Source organism: Mesoplodon bidens (genome assembly GCF_964165515.1).
Source record: "Mesoplodon bidens genome assembly, chromosome: 17".
NCBI classification, from domain to species: domain Eukaryota; kingdom Metazoa; phylum Chordata; class Mammalia; order Artiodactyla; family Ziphiidae; genus Mesoplodon; species Mesoplodon bidens.
In genome coordinates, this window is record NC_138174.1 from 24,529,440 (window position 1) to 24,542,473 (window position 13,034).

Here is a 13,034-nt window from a genome sequence, read left to right on the forward strand (position 1 = left end):
AATACAGCTAGTGACATTGGCAGTCATAGTGCAGCAGAGAGACACAAAGCATAAACAGTTTAGAAACAAAGAACAAATTAAAACAATGATTAGTGTAACTAGTTGTAATCTGGTTGCAATAAACCATCAAGAATTTGGAGAGAGGAAATTAAATCTAGTCTTGCACCAGCTTACTTTTAACAACAAAATTCACTTACTTAATTAACTTTAATCTAAACCTAGCCAATCCTGACCATCCACAAACCTTCCATCACTTTCTGTATCCATATTAGTTTGTCCCTTATTTTTTTCCATCCAGAAAGAACCAGCTCTAAGATAAGCTTACTTTCTTTTCCCTTAATAAAATGTAATTCCATTTCTAATATCTTCTTTACAGAAAAACACATTCTCCTTTCCTACTATATACTGAAATGTTTACGTTATTATTTCAGTTGGCTTTAATTACATGTTTAAATTTGATGGACATCTCAAAGACACAGGAAGAGAAATTCCAGTTCCCTCTACAAGGCTTTTGTTTAAGGTCAGCATTCTGAGAAGATATTTTGTCAAACTGGCTTTTTAACTTAACTGCATACACACACACGCACACACACACACAAACATACACACACACAAATTAGCCCAACTTGGCCATTTAAGGTTGAGATCTCTTTTAGTATAATTTAGGTACTTGCAAGTGTGATCTGGCTGGCGTATTAGTTGGAGGTTGGCTTTCTGATGCCCCTTTAAAGATGTCAGGTCAGCCTCCTCTCCAACCTCTCAGCTCAGACTTCTTGGTTTCCTATACTGAGCAAATCCCAGGTTCCCCTAATGTCTTCCAATTAGGGGGGTCTCCCAGTGTTTTTCATCCAGGCTCCCCTAATGTTACTGAGTCCAAGCTCACTCTGCTCGCTGCATGACAGGCCAATAAATCAGAGACAGGTGTTGAGGCAAGGAATAACGACTTTATTCAGAAAGCTGGCAGACCGAGAAGATGGCAGACTAATGTCTCCGAAAAACCATCTTATCGGGGTTTGGATGCCAGTTTCTTTTATAGAACAGAGAGGGGGAGGAGATGAGGAGATAATGTAAAAAAGCCATAAGATTTGCAACTGTCCCCTGGAATGGCCAGCCTTGGGGAGGGGATGTGTTCATTTCTTCTTTCTTGCAGCCATCCGCAGGTGGACAGGGTCAGGATGTACAAAGGCACTTTGGTTTAACATTCCGGCAGAGGGGCAGGGTTCCCTGAGGCAGGCCATTGCGTATAGACAGCATCCTTTTAGTGAACAAAAGCAGCGGAAAGCAAAGCTTAAAGTAAAAGAAATAGATTCAACATATAGTCAGATTTGGCTCTTCCCTGTTACACTAATACCTTTAGATTAGGGGGGTCATTCCCTAATATCTTTCAGTTGGGAAGCCAGGTACCTGTTAGACACCGCCAAATGAAACTCAGGATCATCAGCCATTAACAGGAGATCCTAGAACCAGGAGAGACCCAGATTTGTCTGGACTCTGAGGAGGCGGATGGGCACAAGAGGCCTCTTCTGGTATCAAGGTTCTGGATCCTTGTAGAGTTTAGGCAAAGGAGAGAAGTATGTTCAGGGTCCCTTTGTAATTGATTGCCAAAACTGTCGACTGAAAAAAATGTACAACCTAGAAGTTGAGTTATGTTTAATTCGGTGGACAATTTGAAGACTTCAGTCCTGGAACACAGGATCTCAGATAACCCAGGAATGCTTCATCGAAGAGGCAAGGGGCGAACCAGGATATATAGGAGTTTTTTCAATAAAGACCAAGTAGTTGGAACATCAAAAGATTACTGTTAATTAAAGAAAATCAGTTATCTCAAGGAATTTAGCGCTTTTCTATGTATGAGAAGATACAAAGTCTGGGCTCATTGAAATCATTCCTTTGAAATGCACCTCAGATATTTAGGGCCAGTATCCTGTGCTTTCTTATCCCAAGTCTCCTCAGGGTGCACTGTCCGGGATGGCATTTTGTTTTTATCCTGAGCTCCCTCAGGGCTCACCTTTGGGGTGGCTGTAATGTGGTGGCTTGATGGCTGCAATGTCCTTTGTTTACTGATATGGCAGGCAGTATTTTGGTTCACAGATGGAATCAGAATATCCTAGTAATTTGTTAGCTACCACCTCTTTTTGAAAATAGGTAAAAAACTCATCTTTAACTGTCAGAAAATGTATGTTATTTCTTTATTTCCTTGATTTGTATTGCAGTTACACTTACTCATAATTTTATCTTAATATATTCTTATTCTTGAAAGTTTTATCTTTATCATATTTTTCTGCAATGAAAAATGTCTAAATGTTAAAATGTTTCTATCATTATAATTATTAGAGCACAATTGTTCAAAAGAACATCAATATGTTTCAAATTTTCTTAAAAACTAAAATTTTGTGGAAACATACCTATTAATAACATGAGTAGCACTTTTTTCCAGTTGACTATAAATTACTGTAATTAATATTCCCTAATTTTGTTGCTGGAATATAAAGAATTTTGATATAGCAATATCACTCAATTTTTTGCAGACTTTCTAAGTCAAAAATATGTTGATTTATTATCAAAAATGATATTTTTAATGATCTGTAAACTGGCAACTTGATTATAGCCTTTTCATTTTGTTTATGGCAAAGAATTGGAAACCACTTGACTTGCAAGTAAAGTCACTGACCCAGCCAATAGAATCATTCCACCTCAATATCTGGGAAGTTCACTAAAAAGGCTTCACAAAAATTTATCAAATGGCTATGGTTATTTTCTCACGTAGAAGCTGCTTTTTTATTCTAATGTACTCAGAAAGAGTTGTTAAAATAAAACTTTCATTCAACATACCTTTGCCAGCACAATATTTTTTGGAGAAAATGCTTTTACTTTATCACATGTTTAAATACTTTCTGTCAAATTCTTAGTTTTCATAATTAACAAAGGTAGTCTGTACTGTCAATCCAATCAGCCAAATTAGACTTTCTGACAGAAAAAGTATTTTTCCCTTTCAATTCAAATGAATGTGTTAATGTATATTTTAAGAAATGTTATAAAAACCACTGAAAAATAAATTATGGGACACATTTTGAAGGCTAGATTACTAAAGGCAGTAAAGCCAAGAATAAAGGAATCTCGTGGTTACATATTTAAGTTATTTATTTCATAATATATGATAATATGGTTTTGCTCTTTAATGTATAGTAAAGTAATATAATATGGTTAAAATTATTTATGTAAAGAGGACTGTGGCAGAAGTCATGATATTATTTTATTAAATGTGTAATGAACTTTGTTTATGGTGGGCCTTAGAGAACAATTAAATAGAAATCATGTATAACAGTCAGTAATAAATTCATCCGTTTCTTTAGACCTCATGATCAATATTTGACATTGTATTTAGTGGAACAGAATACTATTTGGTTCAGAAGCTATTTATAACCTTTTCATTATAAAAGTTAGAAAATAGCATTTTATAAGATGAGGAATGACTATATTGGAATGAATATTTCATGATGATGTTTGTTTGAGAATAACTTTTTATCTACCTTTTTGAAAGATATCCATCTGATCTGAAACATTTAAAAGTTTTCTCTGTTCTTTTTATCCAGTGTATTGTGAAAAATTTGGTACTGCTGAAACCTATTTCAGTTACATTAAAATGAATCAGCATTAATGATGTGTACTGCTTCAGATGTTCAGAGGTGCCTTTTTTTTTTTTCCTATGAATAACATGCTCTCAAGATAAGAATTGAGAAAAGCTGAAGAAATTGCTTACCTTTAAGGTTGTGAAAAGCCAGTTTTCGAAGCTTTTTTTCCTTTGCTCTCTGAGCTCTCCCATCTTGGATTATTTGACAATACTCACTCACACTTCCTCACTCTGCAATATACTGTATCTGACACAGGCCAACACAGGCCAACTACTCTGGTCAGTTCTAAAGCTACTCTTCACTTTTAGTAGAACTATATGAGATGGAAAAAGTATTCCTAGGCAGGTTTATGTTGATTTGAATACTTTTGAAAGCAGGCTTCTCCTCAACCATAATTCAATATGCCCCTTTGTTTGGTCCCCTGGAGCAACGCACCGTTCACTATAGTAAACTAAGTGAGAGAAGGGCTCCTGAAAAGACCCGTGGGGATGGAGAGCCTGTAGGGCCATTCTCAGTCAGGTCAATGTTAGGGAAGAACACATGGAAGTGAAGACCTGAAAACTGATCCCCTTCAGACTGCCATGCTCTGTCCCCTTGGAAAGCCCTTGTGTACCCTAATTTAAAGACTCTGAATGTAAAGGAGCCATAATCAATAATTGTACAGTGTGAGAAATGCTATTACAGAAGGATGAGCCAGATACTATGCAGAAGGACAGGAATGGAGTCATCAATCCTTGAGTGAGGTGCAGATGGCGCAAAAGGGAAAGTTAGGGTAGATTCAGTGGGGAGATGAAGATACCTGAGGAGTACTTGTGTGAAGGAAAAGTGTGAGAGGTGTGGAAGGGCTTCTAGGTCAGGGAATAAAGCATCAGTTCCTGAGATAAGAATACAAGAGGTAGAGCTGGTTGGACAACACACACAGAGAATATAGAGTTCCGTGTTTCTCATGTTAAATTTGAGGTGTCTCTGGAATATCGAAGTAAAGTGTCCAACAGGCTACTGAGAGGTATTAAACTCGGGAGAGAGATCTGAGCCAAAGTAGACATACAAGACTTTAATTGTACAGAGGTCAAATGTGGGGTATGGGTATGGATTAGATGACTAGTCAAGTGTAGCATGGTAACAGCAGATGGCCAAGAACATAAGCATTTGAGGCAGGGAGGGCAAATGCCTAACCCCTATGAATGTCTTTTTCCTCTTTGCCTACAGCAGACATGGCTAATTGATCACTGCCCTGTTTCTTAATGAGTCCAATTTCCATTGTGATTTCTTCTTTGGATTTTTTTGGAAGGCTGTTTCTTGATTTTCAAATGTTTAGAGATTTGCCAGTTATCTTTTTGGTGCTAAGTTCTAGTTGAATTCCATTTTGATCAGAAAGCATACTTCGTATGATTTTAGTCCTTTGAAATTTATTAAGACTTGCATTATGGTGCAGCCGAAGATCTAGTCTGATGAATGTTTCATGTGCATTTAAAAAGAATATGCATTCTGCCATTGTTGGGTGTAGTGTTCTATAAAGGTCATTTAGGTTAAGTGGTTAATAAGGTTTTCAGATCTTTACTTCTACACTTGGTCTTAGCCAAAAGGCCAAGAACTGATTGTTTTTACTTCTATATCCTTTTTTTCCCTGCTCTTCCATCACTTACTGAGAGAGATATAGTAAAATATCCAGATATGACTTGGAATTTTTCTCTTCCTCCTTTCAGTTCTGTCAGTTTGTGCTTCATGTTTATTCCCCAGCTCCCTCTTTGCCAGTCACCACCTTAGGTTTGCTGTCTTCCCCCACAAAGGGTCACAGCTCCTTTCAGGAGTTATTCTAAATACACTCACTCTCTCTCCTTGCTCTCCCCTGGCCCCTTCAGGCCCAGTGGTGGTAATGGCTTTCTGTTATTGCTAGTCCCAGGGTACTGCACCATCCTTGTTGGTTTTCCCAAACTCTGCTCATCTTCATAAATGGTTCCTTTATTACTCTCTCCTCAGTTATTCATTTTGAATGGACTATCAGTTTCTTGCTGGGCCCCTGATTGATAATGGATATATTTAGGAAAAGCATTTCAGTTAGTAGGAAAATCCAGTGCAAAAGCCTGAAATGAATATATGTCTGACATGCTCAAGGAGTAGCGAAGAGACCCACGTGGCTGGAGTAGAATAAGTGAGGAGGACACTAGTAGGAGATGAGCTCAGAAGGGAAATGGGGTGCCAGACCAGAAATAGCCTTTTAGGCCACTGCAAAGATGGGGGTTGAGCAGAGGACTGGCATTCCTTGATTCCTATTTTCTGATGATCACTGTGGCTGCTCTGTTGAGAATTAACTGTAGGGTGCCAGGGTTGAGAGAGGAGATATGTAAGGGAGTGAGAGGTAATGCTGTTTAAATGAGAAAATGAATTTAAGTAGTAAACCCCTACCTGGCTTGGGTCAGCATTGTGGTGGTAGAGGGTGTAGAGAGAAGTGGGAAATACTACATATATATTAATGACAGAGTCACTACAATTTTCTGATGGGGGGTGGGAGAGAAAAGTTAAGAATGGCTGTAAGATTTCTGGTCTGAGAAGCTGGAAGGATTAAGTTGCCCTTAGTAGAATTGGGGAATACGGTGGGTGGAACACACACAGATCAGAAGTTCAGTTTTGAATATATCAACCTGAAGCTGACTATTAGGCGCCTCAGAGTCTGTTGGTATCCATGCTTCGAGTTCTGTGGTCTGGATTAGAGAGAGAAATTTGGGAGCAAGCAACATATTAGTTGCACTTAAAGGCATAAGGCTAGATGAGCTCATCAAGGAGGGGTTATAGATAGAAAAGAAAAGAGGCTAGAACTGGGCCTCCACACCCAGTGATTGGAAGTTGAGGAGGAGAGGAAGAAAAGGCAAAGAAGACTTGAGTCATAATGAGGTAGGAGGAAAAGAGAGGAGGTGAGAGGGCCAGGAGAGAGAGAGAGAGAGAGAGAGAGAGTGGTGGAATCCCTGTGGAGTGAGTCATGATTGGACGCGGGGCTCTGAGTCCACTCCAGAAATCACAGTGGTTAGCTCTTCCTGCTACCTGTACCCTGGCAGCCAAGCTGTGGCTAATGACATAGGCTTGGCCAGTTCAGTGTTCCTGCCCATGACTTCGAGTCATGAGGGAGTTGTGCAAAGGCTGCAGGAACAGTTTATTTATGGCAGTGTCCTTTTTATTAGAAGATATATCTGAAGACTTTAAGGATGAAGAATCATGACTTTTGCATCTTAAGGTAGTGTTTTTCCAACTTTCTTACAGGTTTGAGAAATACCAAAATAAAATGGGGGAAAAAGTTGTCCTCTGACTGTGTTGTCCCACAGTACGGATCTATTGGTGCCTGGGGTGGTATCTCAGTGAGTTTATCCTGGCGTGTGACTTTGACTGTGCTTCCTGTTGCCTTCCCTAACATATTGTGGACTAGTTTCTGAGCCTAGGTCTCTTCATGACGGGTTCATGCTTCCTGTGAGGTATTTCATAGAATCGCTGTAACAAAAACCCCAATGTCCTCATACTAACCTAGTATGAGATGGAGTTTCTGTTACAGTAGGTTCTGTGAAATAGCTCACAGGAACCATGGGTTACTTAGAGTCAAGATTAAATGAAATAACATAAATAAATATGTCTATAATAGTATTTGCCAAATAGCTGGTACTCAGTAAGTATTAGCTGATGTCTAGACTAATTCAGAGGAAAATTCCTTTGATTCACACTCTAAATGTATGTGCATTCTGTATTAGAAATTATACCTGTGTTTTACACAATGTTTCTACTTATCTCTTAATTTACCACATACCTCTAATATATTTCTTCATCTATAAAAACTTTTTTTTCCATAGATTTACAAATTTCCTCATTTATAAAGTCTCTGTCTCACATCTTTGGGGAATGTGTAAAGGACTTAGAAGATAGTAATCATTCAACAAGTGTTGGCTGTTGTTAGTACCATGGTTTAAGGCCTTATTCTCCAGGATACCTCACTAGCTCAAAACTGGCAGTGTTGAAAGATGTGTTTTACACAGCTACTTTTTCTAAGTGTTTTTGAGCCCTTTGCAAGTGAAGTTCCAGTTGCAGATGGGATCAATATGTCTATTTTGCTGTTGGAGAGAGCAAAGCAGAGATTGTTTGGTTCACTCCTGCACTTTAGAAGGTCAACCAGAAATTAAGATTACTTTAAAAAATTAGAACCATGTAGAAGTGACTGAGAGCTTTTGCTCTGTTTTGCTTGTTTCATGTAGGAATTCTTGGCATATATGCCACTGGGGCTTTGCTCTTTTTATGTACCTAGAAATGTTGAATTGGGGAGTTATGTTGCTAGAGAACTTGAAGTTGTATGTAGTAAAAATAAGAACCTATAAAGATGTAAAAAGGTTGCAAATACATGTTAAAGATACCACCTTATGGGTGCTTTGGATGATCTTAAACAAAAATGCATCCTTCTGTATTGTTGACTTTATTAGTATTGCTATTAATGAGAAAATAAAGCTGGTTAATACATTTATAGTATTTCACCTTTTTTGCTAAAATAGCATTTAAAAAGTGAATTTCACCGACACTTCTTCTTTATATACATAACTTATACTATGGATACTAGTTGTACAGCACCGTGCCTGACATAGACAGGTGTTTCTATGGATGCCCAACACAGACAGATCTGTGGTACTCACATCCCTCTCTGTAGGTCAGGAGAATCATTGTTGCAAAAGCCATAGTGTGTTGTTTTCTTGTCTCTTGTAATGGTTGTGTTTCTGTATTCTCTTTTTAGGTGATACAGTTAATATTGGAGATGTATCCTACAAGTTGAAAACGCCTAAGAGCCCGGAACTTGTGCCACAGAACTACTGTAAGAACTAATCATTTATTTTATGAATTTATCACTTTGTATCACTTCATCCATGAATATTTCAGTAAAATATTTATTTTTCCACATATTGCTGTTTCTGTTTCAACTGAAATAAAATTTATACTTAATAAAATGCACAGATCTTAAGTATTCATTTTGATTGATTTTGACAATTTTATAAATGTATATAACCACCAAGATTGCTTTCATCACCTCTGAATGTTCTCTTGTGCCCCTTCCCTGCTCTCCTGTTCTCCTGCTCTCCTGCTCTGGAAGCCACTGTTCTATTTTCTACCATGGTAGATTGGTTTTACTAATCTAATTCGTTCTTCAGCTTTCTATAAGTAGAATCATATAGTATAGTTTTTTTTTTGTGTGTGTATTTGGTTTCTTTCCACCAAGAATAATTTTGAGGTTCATCCATATTCCTGTACCAATCAGCTTGCTTTTAACTGCTGAGTAATATTCCATTGTCTAAATAGACCATAATTTATTTGTTCTTTTGTTGATGGAGAGTTGGATGGTTTCCATTTTTGGACTTTCATGAAAAAGGTACTGTGAACATTCCTGCAGAAGTCTTGTAGTCATAAGTTTTCACTTATCTTAAATAAATAACTAGGAGTTGATGTGTCATAGGGTGGATGCCTGTTTAACTTTACTAAACACTGCCAAAAAGTTCTCCAAAGTAGTTGAACTATTTTACCCTTTGACCAACAGCAGTGTTCCACATCCCTGCCAACCTTGCCATCCTTGGTATTTCTAGTCTTTTAGATTTTACTCATTCTACAAGGTGTGAAATGGTAACTCATCATGGTTTTTGTTTTTTAACAGCTCTATTGAAATACAATTCATATACCATAAAACTCACCTTTTTAAAGTGTACAACTCAGTGGTGTTTAGCATATTCACAGAGTTGTGCAACCATGCCACTATCTAACTTTAGAACGTTTTTCATCAAGTCAAAAAGAAACCTCACATTCATTAACAGTCATTCCCTGTTTCCTCCTCCTCCTCTTCCCCCCTGCTGCCCCTCTAGCCTTTGGCAATCATTAATATACTTTCTGTTTCTTTGGATTTGCCTATCCTTAACATTTCGTATAAATGGGATCATATAATATGTGGCCTTTGTGTTTGGCTTATTTCACTTATAATGTCTTCAAGGTTCATTCATGTTGTAGCATGTATCAGTGCTTCATTCCTTTTTATGGCTAAATAGTGTTCAGTTGTATGGATATACCACTTTTTGTTTATTCATTCATCAGTTTTGGGATATTATGAATAATACTGCTATAAATGTTCATATACAAGTTTTTATATAGACATATGTTTTCAGTTTTCTTGGATATGTGCCTAGGAGTAGAATTGCTAGGTTATATTGTAACTCTGTTTAACATTTCCAGGAATTATCAAACTGTTTTCCAAAGAGGCTGTACCATTTTACATTCCCACATGCAATGTACGAGGGTTCCAGTTTCTCGATATCTTCAACACTTATTATTGTCTGTCCTTTTTATTGTAGCCATCTTCATGGGTATGAAGTGGTATCTCATTATTGTTTTGATTTGAATTTCTCTAATGGCTCACAATCACTTCTTTGCTCAAAATCATGTCAATTCTTTTCTTAAAATTCCTTAAAGCACTCTAATACCTTAGGAACAAAGGTCAATCCTTACCTTTCATGATCCAGTCTCAGCCTCATCTCCTGTCACTGTACTTCCCCTGTTCTATGTTCCAGTCATTGGGCACAATATAAAATAATTTTTGGGGGCTTCCCTGGTGGCGCAGTGGTTGGGAGTCCACCTGCCGATGCAGGGGACGCGGGTTCATGCCCCAGTCCGGGAAGATAGCACATGCTGTGGAGCGGCTGGGCTTGTGAGCCATAGGCCGCTGAGCCTGCGTGTCCAGAGCCTGTGCTCCGCAACGGGAGAAGCCACAACAGTGAGAGGTCCGCATACGGAAAAAAAAAAAATTAATAATAATAATAATAACTTTTTGTTCACTCTTCAGATTCTTTCAGTAGACAATGTGCTCCTTGTGGGAGAATATCTCACTTTCATCCAATACAAATTTCCATTGACTCTACCTCCTAAATGGCTCTGTGATCTGTCCCCTCCACTCTGTCCCACTTTTCTTTTACTGTATTTTTTTTGAGGTTTTTTCTGTTGGCTTTCTTTTTTTTTTTTTTTTTTTTTTGGCCATGCCACGTGCATGCAGGATCGTAGTTCCCCGACCAGGAATCGAACCCATGCCCCCTGCAGTGGAAGTGCAGTGTCTTAACCACTGGACCACCAGGGAAGTCCCCTGAGTTATTTTCTTAGTGGTAACTCTAGGGGTTATAATTAACAGTTTAACTTAAAACAAACTTGTTCATATTAATACTAACTTAATTTCAATAGTATATAAAAACTTTGTTCCAGTATAGCTCTGTTCCCTTCTACTTCCTTTGTACTGTTACTGTCATACAAATTATAGCTTTATATATTAAAAATCTAGTGACACAATTTTATAATTATCATTTTATGAAATTGTCTTTTAAATCAGATAGAAGAAAAAGAGTTACAAACAAAAGTATATTTATATTGTTTTTACATTTACATATATTTTTTACATTTACATATATTCCAGTTACCTTTACTGGAATGCTATTGTGTGGATTTGAGTTACTGTCTAGTGTGCTTTTATTTCGGCCTGAAAGAAGGGCACTCTTTAGTATTTTTTATAGGGTAGATCTGCTAGAGATGAATTCTCAGTTTTTATTTGTCTGGAAATTTCTTAATTTCACCTTTATTGTTTGAAGAATTCTTGGTTGACAGTTTTTTCTTTTCTGCACTTTGAATATGTCGTCTTACTGCCTCTGGCCTCCATAGTTTCTGATGAGAAGTCAGTTATTAATCTTACTAAGGATCCCCTCTACATGATGAATCACCTTTCTTTCTGCTATCAAGATATTTTCTCTTTGTCTTTGTCTTTTGATAATTTGACTATGATGTGTCTGAATGTGGTCTCTATGAGGTTTCTTACCTGATGTTTGTTGAGCTGTATATACTATACTTTCATTTACATCACATACCCTTTGTACTATTGTCAACATATATTTTAATTACATATATGCTAAAAACTATGATATTTATTGTCATTTTTGCTAAAACAGTGATATTTATAGTTATTTTTGCTTTAAGCAATAATAGAATTTTAAATAAAATTAATATATAGGTATAAAATGAAGATAGTTTTACAAGCTTTTAATATTTATCCCTATTTTAATGCTTTATACTGCTTTTTATTCCTTTCTGCAGATTCAGGCATACATCATCTGAAAGCATTTCCCTTTAGCAAGAAGAGTTTCTTTTAGCATTTCTTTTAGTATGTTTGCTAGATATGCATTCTCTCATCTGTTGTCTTTCTTAAATTGTGTTTATTTTGCTTTCGTTTTCAAAGCATTATTTTTGTTATTGTTGGATATGGAATGCCATTTTTTTTCTTGTAGTACTTTAAAGACATCATTTTATTGTCTTCTGGTTTCTACTGTTTCTAATAAAAAGTCAGCTATAATTTTTGTTTTTTTTGCCTGTTTGTAACTTGTCTGTTTTCTGTATCTGCATTTAAGATTCTTTTTTTATTTTTTATTTTTCACCAGAAGTTTGACTTGATGTACCGAGGTATGGTTTACTTTGAATTTATCTTTGTTGTATTTCTCTAAGCTTCTTGAATCTATGGGTTAATAACTGTCATCAGTTTTGGTAACTTCTTGTCCATAACTAAGTTAATTGACTCTCTCTTCTGTTTCGTATGTTCAGTGTTAGTCCCATCTGATGATTCATTCATTTCGGTTAATATATTTCATTTCTACCATGTCCATTTGGTTTTCCTTTTTTTTTTCTAATTTTTTGGCCACACCGCCCCACATGCAGAATCTTAGTTCCTCCACTGGGGATGGAACCCACGCCCACTTCAGTGAAAGCATGGAGTCTTAACTACTGGACTGCCAGGGAAGTCCCTAGTTTTCCTTTTTATTTTTCATCTCTCATGCTTGAATACGTGGATGGGAAAGAGTTAGTGGTAGGTGCAGATTTTCTCTGTTTCGGGGACTTATCATGCCAGCCCATGTATGGCCATTATAGGTTTGTTAAAAGTTCACCTTGTTTACCCTGACACATCTATGGCAGATTCTTCCTCCTCTTGCCATTCTACCAGGGATGAAAGTTAGCTGTGGGTCTCTTCTCTCCTTGAAAGGGCTCATTACTTTCTATAATCTAGTTCATTTAGATTTCTTTGTATCCTTAGCTGTATGATGGATTTTAAGAAACTGTGATTTTTGTAGATTAACTGGTTTGTCCTGGTTATTATGTTGGAAGTGAAATTCTCTTGCAGTTCTCGCCATCCTAACTAGATGTGGGAGTCAGGAATATTTATTTTTGATGTTCATTATTTAATGGTTATGCCTAATCATATTATTTTAATAGACAGGTTTTCTTTTCTAGGGGTGAGACTAATGGCTTAATTCTTTAACAAGTTGTTATACTCATCTAGAGAAAAATTAACAAAATAGATCTATAACATCTTAC

General features: G+C 36.9%; 1 protein-coding gene across 3 annotated transcripts in view; it reads left to right on the top strand.

The window, feature by feature from the left end:
* Positions 1–13,034, top strand: part of VWA8 (von Willebrand factor A domain containing 8) — a 378,001-nt gene that overhangs the window by 8,160 nt on the left and 356,807 nt on the right. For 2 of the 3 annotated variants that reach the window (XM_081214571.1, XM_081214572.1), the window contains exon 2: positions 8,392–8,469. In XM_081214571.1, the coding sequence (XP_081070697.1) occupies positions 8,392–8,469 (78 nt within the window). Of the gene's footprint in view, positions 1–6,840; positions 6,862–8,391; positions 8,470–13,034 lie in introns of those variants that run through there. The other variant, XM_081214573.1, reaches the window with a different exon arrangement.